Below are 13,957 nucleotides of genomic sequence, written 5' to 3'. Positions count from 1 at the left end.
AGGGACACTTGGACATGTGGCGGGGAGACGGGGGATCGAACCACCGACCCTGTAACCCAGTGGACGACCAACCCTACACACTTCACCAAAGTAAGTTTCAGTTCTGCACATGGATTGAAATTAAATGGTGTGTATGTCTTGTCATCAAAACACATTTAAAGGTAAAAAAAAAATGTCATCTGTATGTCTCCTTATTGAACATTGAATGCAATTATTTATTTCAAACAAACAATTGAAAACATTCTAAAGAACGTAGCGTACAGCCATGGAGTTTCTAGTTGTGTGTTGATGAACCAAAACTGAATGCTTTAAAGGTGGAGTCAGTGATTCTGGAGAACGCTTGTTGTCAAAAATCACTTTTTGTAAAAAATCAGTGAATATCTCCTCACAATCTGCTACCTGTCTGTACCTTGTGTTAATACACAGCCTAGGCTCTGTAAACTGGTATGTTATGCTAGCTATTGTGGGCCCCCTTTGTTAACACACCAGATTACAGAGCCTAGGCTGTGTATTAACACTGGATTTCTCTTCAGAAGTCAAGGTGTAATAGGAAGGTGCCTATCAGCGTCTATCTAATCCTTCATCAAACGAAGGAGTTCCTCTCAGTAGCTGTTGTTTCACAAGACGACTCATATTTGAATAACTGGTATTTTAGCAGCAACGACTCCACCTCTGTTTGACTACTGTGTGCGTAGGTTAGCGTGTGTGTGTGTGTGTAAGTGTGTGAGTCTGCGTGTGTGCGTACGTGCGTGTGTGTGTGCCTGCACTAGTATGCTTGTGTGTGTGTGTGTGCGCGTGTCAAGTGTGTGTGCGTGTCAAGTGTGTGTGCGTGTCAAGTGTGTGTGCTTACGTGCGTATGTTTGTGTGTGTGTGTTAAGTGTGTGTGTGTGCGTGTATGTTAAAAGTGTGTGTGTGTGTGTGTGTGTGTGTGTGTGTGTGTGTGTGTGGTTGTGCCTGCGTTATTATGCGTGTGTGTTAAGTGTGTGTGTACAGCAGGTGTGGTGGCTGCTGTATGTTGAAGTGGACAGACTTCAGGAGCTGAAGATGGCGCATTGAAACTGAGCAAGAAAAATAATTTAAAGAAGAATTAAGATTCATCTAACGGCCGTGTGAACAAACGGAGAAGAAATGAGACTGGAAATATAACTCCTCGTCACTCTAAGGTAATTTTGGACTTTTTCTATCCATATTCCTGTCGAGAAAATACTATAAAATGTTGTTTTTGTAATGTTCAAATGGTCTCTCGTTGTTCAAAAGCTTGTTTTTGTGTGATCATAAGCCACTTTTACAGTTTCAGCAGCAAATTTTGTATTCTTCATTTTCCCTTCTCATATAATAACATATTAGATATTTAGTCCCCATGACACAACAAACACATTTTTAAGCAACTTTAACTTTACAATCTTAACTTTTTCAAGACCTGTCAAAATCTTATGTATGACATTTTGATTTTTAAGCCTAAAATTCAGATTATTGGATTTGAAAATTTTTAAGACTTTTTAAATACATTTGGAAACCCTTGATTGATTTTACATCCACATACAAAATGTTGCACTGCAGGATATATTAACTCACAAAGCACTAAAGAACAAGAGCTAATATCATTATAAAATGTATTTACTCAAATTAAGGTCGAAAATATTTTAAAAGATGCATTTTATAAGAGTTGTATAACCCATAATACAGAGTTGTTTCTATAACTGAAAAAAAAGCTTAAAGGAATACTTCACCCATACGGAACCGGCGTTCTATCATTATAAAATCACTATTATAATATAATGAATGAGGTTTTTCCTCCCTCAGTCTTCCCTTGGCCCAGCTGTCCTGTTAATCCTAACCCTACATTTTCCCATGTGTGATGTCACACATGGGAAAATGTAGTGTTAGACAGTGAGACCATAAAACACTCTTTCTGCCTTTTTTCTCAGGCTGGGATGAACCGATTTCTAAAATGTTTGCACATTTATTCTACATAGGATCTCAGAGTTCAATACATCTTCATATTTCCACCGGTGAAGTAGGTACTTAAAGGAATACTTCACCCATACGGAACCAGCGTTCTATCATTATAAAATAACTATTATAATATAATGAATGAGGTTTTTCTTCCCTCAGTCTTCCCTTAGTGTTCCCTTGGCCCAGCTGTCCTGTTAATCCTGACCCTTACTGTGATGTCACAAGAAGGAAACTGTAGGGTTAGACAGTGAGACCATAAAACACTCTTTCTGCCTTTTCTCAGGCTAAAATGATCCGATATAATTTTTTTTGCACATTTACACTAAATAGGATCTCAGAGTTCAATACACCTTCATATTTCCACCGGTGAAGTAGGTACTTAACCAGATATAATGATTCTGTCTGTCTGCCTCTTAGCGTGTCAGTGTAAAGTGTGTACACAGCACCGGGCTGCTTGTGAACTCGTGTTAAAGTAAACTTGTTTTTGAAGCCACTTGAACATTTCACCAGGTGATAATAACGCCCTTAACCTGCCTCTGAGTTTCTCTCAGCAGCGGGATTACATTTTCTTCAATACATTTCTTAAGCTATTGCACTTAATTTTTTACACTTTCTACATAGTGCTTGAAATGGGGGAGGGGGGGGGGAGTATGCCAGTACTCCCTTATTTACATGTAAGCATGCTTAACAATAGATAGGGGGCGCCCTTAGCTCAGTTGGTAGGGCGTCCCCCCCATGGGCCTCGGCCAGCAGCGGACCCGGGTTCGATTCCAGCTCGCGGTCGTCCTCTGCATGTCACTCCCCTCTCTGCCCCATTTCAACTCTGTCTCTACACTGTTAATAAAGCATAAAAATGCCCCAAAAAAATCTAAAAAAATTAAATAAAAAAAAAAGGGATAGATTTTATTTAGAACTGTGTTTACTTTTTTCCACCAATCACAGTCGCATCGTAATTTTCTGATTCTTATTTGCTCTGTTAGATCAGACTGTGGGGATTTCATGGCTGCAGGTTGTAAAGCTACGAGGTAATACTGTATCAACAACAGTTTTCATATAAAATGATCCACCGCAACACAATGCATTTAACTAAACACACACACACACACACACACGCATATGCACACACACACACACACACACACACACACACACACACACACACACACACACACACACACACAAACTACAAACTACCAGGGCTTATGTGACTTGTATCTAGAAAATCGTTAAACTTTCACATAGAATTAGGCATGAGGTCACAGTGACTTTGACCTTTGACCTTTGACCTCCAAAATCTATTCAGTTCATCTTTGAGTCAGAGTGGACTTTTGTGCAGAGTTTGAAGAAAACCCCTCAAAGCGTTAACTAAGGTTGCGTTCCGAATCGCATACTCTTTCTTTTTTCTATTCTACATACTACATCCGTCGATAAAAAGAATCTAGTTAGGATGCAGTAGGCATACTATTGGGACATACTTTTACTCTCTTATTTCATCATAACATTGCGCCTTGATCTTGCCTCTTGCTTTTATATCCGTCGCATCCCCGTTTGTTTTCATATGGAGGCTTCGTCGATGTGACGTCACTTCACGTGCGCACTGGATTGTGGGTCAGAATTGCCCAAACAGGATGCAGTTTTCAACACTAACAATCTTGGCCGCATGAAGTAGGACATCCGGGTACTTCTAACCATCCTAAATCTGGCCACAAGAATCGGGACATCCTAAATCTTCTTTCTACCATACTAAATAGTAGAAAGTATGCGATTCGGAACGCAACCTAATTCTTACTTTGTTTTGTTTGATAAAGATTGCCCTTAATTTGAGCGCTTCTACCTCAATTTCGTTGTACTTTGTGCAATGACAATATAGATATAGAGAGTCTGATTTTGAGGACAAGAAGTGTGACTGTGACTTTCACAGTTTTGTTTACATGTGTGTAAAGACTCCGCAGCCTCTTAGTTGTTCTGAGTGACTGCTGGTTGATGAGGTGTTTTTCCTGCTGATTACATTTAAGAAACAAAATGGAGGGAGGAGACATTTCCTCTTCCTGATCAAAAGGTTTTTATAAAAGCTTCTGTTTTGTGTTTTTAAGGAAAAGTCTGTTGTACAAAACCTCACATCCTTCCTCTCCACTCGCTCTCCAACACACACACACACACACACATATGGACGCAGGCACACACACACACACACACACACACACACACACACACACACACACACACACACACACACACACACACACACACACACACACACAGAGGTCCTGAGCCCTCAGAAACACTTTGGCCTCAGCCGGTCGTCTGGTGGAGCGAGTAGGGATGTCGACATTTCTGTAAAACTCATCATAAGTGAGTAAAAGTTTTTATTTTATGAGAATTACGATCAGTGTGTGTGTGTGTGTGTGTGTGTGTGTGTGTGTGTGTGTGTGTGTGTGTGTGTGTGTGTACTTGTACAATTATTTTTGTGAGAACAAATTTCAGTTAAGACGAGTGAGGACATTTTTGGAAAGTGAGGACATTTTGTCCGGTTCTCACTTTTGGACAGGCCTTTAAAGGGCTGTTTGAGGGTTAACACTAGGTTTTAAGGACAGGCCTTTAAAGGGCTGTTTGAGGGTTAACACTAGGTTTTAAGGACAGGCCTTTAAAGGGCTGTTTGAGGGTTAACACTAGGTTTTAAGGACAGGCCTTTAAAGGGCTGTTTGAGGGTTAACACTAGGTTTTAAGGACAGGCCTTTAAAGGGCTGTTTGAGGGTTAACACTAGGTTTTAAGGTTCAGGTATGAATTAGGTTCATGTTAGGGTTAGTGTAAGGGTTGGGGTTAGGCATTTATTCTGGATGTTTAGGGTTAGTGTAAGGGTTGGGGTTAGGCATTTAGTTTTGATGGTTAGGGTAAGGGGCTAGGGAATGCATTATGTCAATGGGTGTCCACAAAAATATAGCCCTGCAAGCGTGTGTGTGTGTGTGTGAGCGAGAGAGAGAAAGAGAGAGAGAGTGAGTGTGTGTGTGAGTGAGTGAGTGAGTGAGTGAGTGAGTGAGTGAGTGAGTGAGTGAGTTAGTGTGTGAGTGAGTGAGTGAGTGAGTGAGTGAGTGAGTGAGTGAGTGAGTGAGTGAGTGAGTGAGTGTGTGTGTCTTTTTCTGAGTGTGTGTGAGCGTGCGTGCGTCTGTCTGTCTGTCTGTCTGTCTGTCTGTCTGTCTGTCTGTCTGTCTGTCTGTCTGTCTGTCTGTGTGTGTGTGTGCGTGAGTGTGTGTGTGAGCGTGCGTCCGTCTGTCTGTCTGTCTGTCTGGCTGTGTGCGTGAGTATGTGTGTGTAGCGTTGTTGTTATCAGTGTGAATCAGGCCCGAAGCATTTTAATAAGCTGCTGCTGTTTGTTAATGGCGGCTCCCTTCAGGTGCAGTGCCACTCAGTCATGTCCACAGAGTTTCATTTCTACAATGTTTGTTTGATTTCAGACGTCACTGTTGTTGAGAAACCTCCCGGAAAATCTTTTATTAGGGAGTTTTCACCGACACACACACACAGCGTGCGCACACACACACACACACACACACACACACACACACACACACACACACACACACACACACACACTCACTCACTCACTCACTCTCTCTCTCTCTCTCTCTCTCTCTCTCTCTCTCTCTCTCTCTCTCTCTCTCTCTCTCTCTCTCTCTCTCTCTCTCTCTCTCTCTCTCTCTCTCTCTCTCTCTCTCTCTCTCTCTCTCTCTCTCTCTTCACCTACTAATAATGTTGTACTTTGTCTTACATACCTGCCAATGTTGAGACCTTTGAAATAGGGAGGATTCCAAAACCATGGCAACCATTTTTATTTTATTTATTTTTTAAGATTTTATTTTAATGTGAGACAATATAAGGAACCACATAGTGACACAAGACATAAACAGACAGTCACAAAGAGAAAAAGAAAAGATAAAAATTAATAAAAATAAAAATCACACCAGTCTAACACTACGTCGGCTAAACCACTTCTTCTGCTTTACTCCTTCATCCAATGTTTGCAGCAGCACCCTTTCTACTGACTGATTTCTATTCCTGTTTGGTAAATACAGTGGGTTAGATTCCCACGGAAATAATAGTCATATTTTTCATTCTCTTTTCTAATGTATATTCTATGCTTGATGTATTTTAATCTTGATGTATTTCATGCCCCTGTAAAGCACTTTGAATGGCCTTGTGTCTGAATTGTGCTATAGAAATAAACTTGCCTTGCCTTGAATATCAGCGTTACTCCATAACTGAAACATATTAACACTGACTAACATTTTTTCACAATTTTCTTCTCTGTTCTATATTCAGACTAAAAAAAACTCCCTTTCTCTTCCAGATCTCATCTCTTCATCCTTTACCATCATGTCGACTAACCATCCATCCCCTAACTCCACCCATCCTTCACCCCATACCCCAAATCCAGCCCCTAATTCCAGCCATATTATGCACCATACCACCCCCCCTCCCATCACTACCACAGTCGCCCCCGCTCCACCCACCACTGCCTCCCTGAGAATGACAACACTCCCGGCCATCCACACGACCAACTCCACTCACACTAACACCACAGTCAACCCGGCAGTCGCTGCAATTTCCGGCCTCGTCAACGATATACTAAACAAGATCCCACGTGAGTCAACGCTGCAGCTTTAAAGCTGGGGTATATGATTTCTGATTGGTCAAAGTTAACATGAGCTGTACACTTTGACCAATCAGAGCAGGGCTTTTAGTATGAGTAGAACGTTAGTAGGGCTTTTCAAACACAGCCTCAGTCCTTGGAATGAAAGGAAACTTGTAGTTAGAGATGCCATCAGTTGCATTGTGGGAAATGTAGGATCCAGTACTAAATTCTGTGCGGAAAAACAATGTAAAAAAAAACAATAAAATTAACCATACTTCATTCTGTCCATTATAAAGTGCTGAGCTAGTCTTCCTGTCTCCTTTAGTGCCTCGATGGGCGATGTACACCATCTTTATAGTATGAGTAGGACGTTAGTAGGGCTTTTAGTATGAGTAGGACGTTAGTAGGGCTTTTAGTATGAGTAGGACGTTAGTAGGGCTTTTAGTATGAGTAGGACATTAGTAGGGCTTTTAGTATGAGTAGGACGTTAGTAGGGCCTCTAGTATGAATAGGACATTAGTAGGGCCTCTAGTATGAGTAGGACATTAGTAGGGCTTTTAGTATGAGTAGGACGTTAGTAGGGCTTTTAGTATGAGTAGGACGTTAGTAGGGCTTTTAGTATGAGTAGGACATTAGTAGGGCTTTTAGTACTAGTAGGACGTTAGTAGGGCTTTTAGTATGAGTGGGACGTTAGTAGGGCTTTAGTATGAGTAGGACGTTAGTAGGGCTTTTAGTATGAGTAGGACGTTAGTAGGGCTTTTAGTATGAGTAGGACGTTAGTAGGGCTTTTAGTGTGAGTAGGACGTTAGTAGGGCTTTTAGTGTGAGTAGGACGTTAGTAGGGCTTTTAGTATGAGTAGGACATTAGTAGGGCTTTTAGTATGAGTAGGACGTTAGTAGGGCTTTTAGTATGAGTAGGACGTTAGTAGGGCTTTGGTGTAGGGCGTGTCAGGGAGGGACCATAGGGGAGGGACCAAAGAGAACAAGTGGAGTGGTTGAGGTATTTGGATTCGAATCTCTATACCAAGTGCCATTTTCTCCCCAAATCCTCCACCTCAGCTTTAACTCTGTGCATTTATGAAGTGCTGAACTAGTATTCCTGTCTCCTTTAGTGCCTCGATGGGTGATCTACGCCATCTTTATCGTCGGCATCCTGCTGATTCTGATCTGCTGTCTGTGTATCTGTAAGAAATGCTGCTGCAAAGGAAAGAAGAAGAAGAAGAAGAAGAAAGATGATAAACTCAGTCTGATCGAAGTGAAAGGAAAAACTACAACGGCTCTGGTGAGTGACAGCGCCATCCGGTGGTTAATGTATGTATTATTATTATTATGCAAAGGGAAACTAACACATACTATTCTAACACATTATGCTGCATATACTGTACATATAGTATGGAGGTGAAACTCTGTAGAGTTAAAGGGAATTGATACACAAATAAATACACAAATAAATTAATTAATTTTCTTTTAATTTAAATGGAAAAGTGACTGTTTAATAATAATAATAATAATAATAATAATTATAATTATTATTATTATTATTATTATTATTATTATTATTATTATTATTATTATTATTATACAAAGGGCTATTAATCCATGAATAAATACATATAAAAATAATAAATGTATAGATTATTATTATTATTATTATTATTATTATTATTATTATTAGTATTAGTATTGTTATTATTGTTATTATTATTATTATTATTATTACATATAAAAATAATAAATGTATAGATAAAATGGAAAAGTAAAAGTGTTTGTATGTCTTTGTATAATATGTCTCTAACCTGCAGTGTTTCTGTTGCTCTGAAGGTGCAGCCAGATGTAGCGGACGTCGACTACGGTTCAAACAAAAAGCCGAGAGGAACGCTGCTCTACTCTCTGGAATACAAGCCCGCTACGTCTGAGGTGATTATACCTTTAATTTAAAGGTGGGGTCTGCGATTCTTTGAAAATTAGTGAAGATCTTCTTTTTTTTCTATTTGCACACACACTTAAAGCCCGTATCTCACTGGGCTGCGACTGTTTGCGACAAGTTGGAGACTGCATTCGCGAGGAAGTCTCTAAACTGTCTCCAAACGTTCGCAGAGGTCTCAATTTCCTCGCATGAGTCGCAGAGCCGCGCAGTCCTGTCGCTTGAATTTTGAACATGTTCAAAAAAAGTGTGCAACAAATCTGTCTCAAAATAGTCTCAGAGTGGTCGCATGTGTCTCAAACGCGTTGCAAACCCTTCTCAATTTAGTCTCCGCGAGTCAGAAAGTGCGAGCAATGTCAGACAACTTTGCGAGGGGTTGGCGACATATGAAACTAAATTGGGACTGATTTGAGACAAAAATGAGACTGACATTCCGTTCGTGCGACGCTCGCCAGACGTTCGCGAGACATAAATGCGTCCTCCTGGCAAGTGTTGGGCAGGACATTCGCAAACGTGTCGTGAGGAACCAACTCAGTGAGACTGCAAGATAAAATTGTCGCTAATTCGCATATTTTGTCGCAATTTTGTGTCTCCAACTTGTCGCACACTGTCGCAGCCCACTGAGATAGGGGCTTTAGTGACACACTGTCGCAGCCCAGTGAGATAGGGGCTTTAGAGACACACTGTCGCAGCCCAGTGAGATAGGGGCTTTAGAGACACACTGTCGCAGCCCAGTGAGATAGGGGCTTTACTATGGAGCCCCTAAAGTGACAAGGTGAAAAAAAAACTTCCTTGAAAAAAGTAAAAAAAATATGATTTTGTTTTTTTGCTCATGTCACTGTTGGGGTTCCGTGCAATGCAGACGACTAACTGATAGTAATTTTCAAGGATTTTTACAAAAAGAAATGTTGACAACAAGCTATATATTTATTTAGCTCATATACACGGTGTAGTGGTCAGTAGTACTAGGACTTTGAAGTGATTGTGCCGAAAACTGCATCTGTTCAGAAGGAAAAACCACACAAGTTTTGGATAGGTGTCTGCATTCGTGCAAGCTGAACTAGTGGGTACCGGACAAATGCAAGGATAACCCTAAAAAAATTAAAAATAAATCCTCCTTAATTTTTATTTTTTGTTCCCTGTGGTCCCTCCCTACACCAACAAAGTCGTGCCAAAGTGAATGGAAAGTCCCAACAGCCAATAAGAACAGAGAATCGGAGCCTCGCTCTGATTGGTCAAAGTGTACAGCTCATGTTCACTTTGACCAATCAGAAATCATATACCCCAGCTTTAATAAATAGATAAATAAATAGCAGCAATTTCTTTTCTGTCCCACCCTCTTCCAGCTCCTGGTCGGGATCAAACAGGCGAGCGGTCTGAAGGCCATGGACCTGGGAGGAACCTCGGACCCGTACACTAAAGTTTACATCTGCCCCGACAAAACCAAAACCTGTGAGACCAAGGTCTTCAAAACAACTCTCAACCCCGTATTCAACGAGCAGTTCACCTTCCCGGTAAGAGGTGGTTTTGGACTTGATTTGGTTAAATGCATTTGTTTGAAAATGAATTTAGAATTTGTGTACGAAATGTTGCTGTGATTATTACTCATATAATGTGTGGCCCTAGAGGGAGCTGTTGTTATTAATATATACATTAACCGATAATAACCTGTATGTTCCTATAAGATATTAATCTAATTGAAATGTGTAACTATGTCGGTCCACAGCGCAAAAAGAAAAAAAAATCCCAGATTTCTAAGTCTTACCTCCTGAAGAAATTATTTTATTTTTATATTTTTTTAGATATATACAGTAGCTATATATATTTTTCATAAATACTTCCCCCAGATCTCCAAGTCGTCCCTGCTGAAGATGTATTTGTTATATTATTATTTTTATTTTTTTATTTTAGAAATACCGGTGCTTTTCCCTCATATACAAATCTCTTGAATAATATTTTTTTTTATTTAAATTATTTTAATATATATTTTTTTACAAATACTTCCCCCAGATCTCCAAGTCGTCCCCGCTGAAGATTTATTTTTCATATTATTATTTTATTTTTATTAATTTTTTTTATAAATACTGTTCCCAGATATCCAAGTCTTACCTCTTGAATAATTATTATTTATTTTGTAAAAAAATTTAAATATATATTTCTTATAAACACTTCCCCCAGTTCTCCAAGGCGCTGGAGAATTATTTTTAATATTATTATTTTTATTATTATTATTTTTTTTTATAAATACCGGTGCTTTTCCCAGATATCCAAGTCTTACCTCCTGAAGAATTATTATCTTTATTTTTTTAATATATCTTTATTGTAAATACTTAGAATTCCCCAGATCTACAAGATTATTTTTTTATATTATTATTTTTATTTATTTTTTTATCAATACTTTTCCCAGATGTCTTCCCTCCTGAAGAATTATTATTAATTTTATTTAAATTTTTTCAATATTTATTTTTTAAATAAATTCTTTCCCCAGATCGCCAAGGCGACCCTGCTGAAGTCCACTCTGGTCATGCGGGTGTTTGACTTTGACAGATTCTCTAAACACGACACCATCGGGGAGATCAGAGTCACGCTGAGTGCTGTCGACTGGAACCACGTCATAGAGGAGTGGAAGGAGCTGGAGGAGCCCGCCAAGTTTGAGGTACACACACACACACACACACACACACACACACGCACACACGCACACACACACACACACACGCACGTACACACACACGGGTATGAATAACATTTGAATTAAATGACATTTTTTGTTTTAATAAACTTAATAGACTACTTGCAACATTTAATTTTGGTAATGTCTGTACAATCACTGTGAAGGATGCTCTCTGTTCAATTTATATTAATGCACAGTCAACAATACATCTATTTCCACACAACAACAAAAAATTACACGTCAAAATAATTACTAATAGTATTTTCCTTGATTAGTTTGATGTTTTCTGGGCAGACCGTTTCATCTTCTCGACATCATTGCAAATGAAGGTTTGATTTGATTTGATTTTATTAGGATCCCCATTAGCTGATGCAGAAACATCAGCTACACTTCCTGGGGTCCACACAAAACATATACAAAAAAAAAAAAACATGTAAAAAAAAAAAATAATAATAATAGTAAAAAAAATAAATAAAAAAAAATAAAAAATACAAAGAAAAACAATCACAAAACATATAGGAACGAAACCATTAATACACAAAAAAACCAAAAAGCATTTAAAAATATAAAAATAGCAGGTCTCTAATCTCTAATGCGGACAGCAATTAGGTGTTGTTTCACATGTTAATTAGGTGTTGTTTCACATGTCACTCCTCAATGATATCTCGAGTGTAAATAAAGGTTAAATAAATACAAATAAATCAATCTTTGTGCTTCAGGAGGAGAACCTGGGAGAGATTTGCTTCTCTCTGCGTTATGTCCCGACGGCCGGTAAACTGACGGTCGTGATTCTGGAGGCAAGAGACCTCAAGAGCATGGACGTAGGAGGAACATCAGGTCAGACTTTAGTATGCTTTTATTTTGTAATTATTTTGTGATTTTTTTAAACTTAATTTTTTTTTTTTTTTTTTTTTTACTTTTTCAAAACTATTTTTTTTTAAACAATACACAGAAAAAGAAGGACATACAAAATACATAATACGACAAAAACAAAACAAAACTAAATAAAAAAACTTAATTTTTTAACTAAATTTGATTTAAAGGTGCTCCGAGGAACTTTCAGTTTGTGTTAATTCTTGCTCCCCCTTTGTACAAAAACGGCAGTGTTTTTACCACGCCAGCTGTTGTTCCTGGGTGAGCGTATACCCATGAAAAAAAAAAAAAAATGTATAAAAATAGCATTCTTTGCACTGATGGTCTCGTTTGCTGTAACATGTTATTTATGATCATCAGAGGAAAAATTAGACTGTTTCAGAAATATTTAAAAGTTCCTCGTAGCACCTTGGATTCCTGTTTCTTTGATTCTAATTGGTCGGTCAGTAATCTTATTGTTGTGCCCGAATGTAACTCGTGGTTGTGTGTGTAGATCCGTACGTGAAGGTGCAGTTGGCTCTGGACAAGAGGAAGTGGAAGAAAAGGAAATCGTCTATTAAGAAGAAAACTCTGAATCCGTATTACAACGAGTCCTTCACCTTCGACGTGTCCTTTGAACAAATACAGGTGAGTGGCGTAAAATACTTCTGTTTCTTTCCAAAGGGGGGCGCCAAAATCAACAACATCTTAAAGTTCCCCAAAGACATTTTATTCTTAATTTGTAATATAACTATTGACTAAAGTTGCAGTATGCTCCGTAAACGCTGCATTTGTAACATTTACAGTTTTAAGTTTTAAAGATACTTTTTCAACATTTTTGCATCACAACTCTTTGCACTATTGTCATTTGTATGTCTGGTAACACTTTAAAATAAGGCTGCATTATACTACACCCTCCGCCCCTGTCGTTTACAGAGGGTAACCCTGGTGATCTCGGTGTGGGATCATGACGCTGTAACCCGTAACGACGCCATGGGGAAGATCTTTTTGGGCTGCGACGCCCCGGGCAACCAGCTGAGACACTGGGCGGACATGTTGTCAAACCCGCGGAGACCGGTCGCTCAGTGGCACAACCTCCTCACCGCCGAGCAAGTCAACTCCACACTGACACTGAAGAAAAAGATCCCTCTGGCTGGAAAACTGCCTTTTTAAGAGGTGTTTACACAGCTAGGGCTGTGTTCAAAACATTTCGAAATGCATCAGTCCTTAAAAGCTACAGTGCGTAACTTTCCCCCCCTTTTTTTCCCTTTTTTTTAAAGATTATTTTTCAGCGTTTTTCACTACATTGCATGGCGTTACATGGCTACGGTTGTGTATGAAACATTTTAAAATGCGTCAGAACTTTATAGCTATAGAGTGTAACTTTCCCCATCTTTTTTTTAAAGAAGGTATAGAATTCATGCGCGATCACCGAAAGGCATATCTCATGCAGATGCACCGACAGTGTTGTTGTCAATACTATATTGATAATACTGGAAAAACTAATAATACTGGAATTCCTCATGGGGGGCGACAGAAGTTACGCACTATAGCTCTAAGCTTTAAGATAATTTCCCAGACACTTTTGTGGGAAAAAAAATTATTAAATCTGTCTGATTGATTGATTTGTATTTTACATTTAAAATGAACAATTATATTTTGGTATCAGAACTTTATAAATCATTTATTTTAATTTCAAACTTGAGCACTTTATTCTTCCTGTATGAAAAGTAAATGTTCTCCTCGAAATCTTGTATTTCTAAATATGTCTGTAATGTGTTAAAAAATCCTATATATAATCATACATCCGTGTGTAAGATCTTTTTCCTTAACAGTTCTTTATGCAAACACACCAGTCTTAAAGGATCACTGTGCAGTTTCAGAGGAGGGGGTTTGTTTACATTCACAGAGCCTGCAGTTA

The 13,957-nt window shown here is 38.9% G+C and overlaps 1 protein-coding gene across 1 annotated transcript; it reads left to right on the top strand.

The window, feature by feature from the left end:
* Nucleotides 1–1,039: 1,039 nt before the first annotated feature.
* LOC307250697 (synaptotagmin-1-like) lies at nt 1,040–13,332 on the top strand. The gene is made up of 9 exons (XM_080027857.1): nt 1,040–1,163; nt 6,303–6,596; nt 7,699–7,868; nt 8,408–8,503; nt 9,857–10,024; nt 10,999–11,166; nt 11,904–12,021; nt 12,551–12,684; nt 12,973–13,332. The coding sequence occupies exons 2-9, from the start codon at nt 6,329–6,331 to the stop codon at nt 13,207–13,209; spliced, it is 1,359 nt and encodes a 452-aa protein (XP_079883983.1). The 5' UTR covers nt 1,040–1,163; nt 6,303–6,328; the 3' UTR covers nt 13,210–13,332.
* Nucleotides 13,333–13,957: the final 625 nt, after the last annotated feature.

The sequence above is a fragment of the Ammodytes marinus genome (genome assembly GCF_949987685.1).
Source record: "Ammodytes marinus genome assembly, chromosome: 5".
NCBI lineage: Eukaryota > Metazoa > Chordata > Actinopteri > Uranoscopiformes > Ammodytidae > Ammodytes > Ammodytes marinus.
This window is presented reverse-complemented; position numbering and strand designations above follow the sequence as displayed.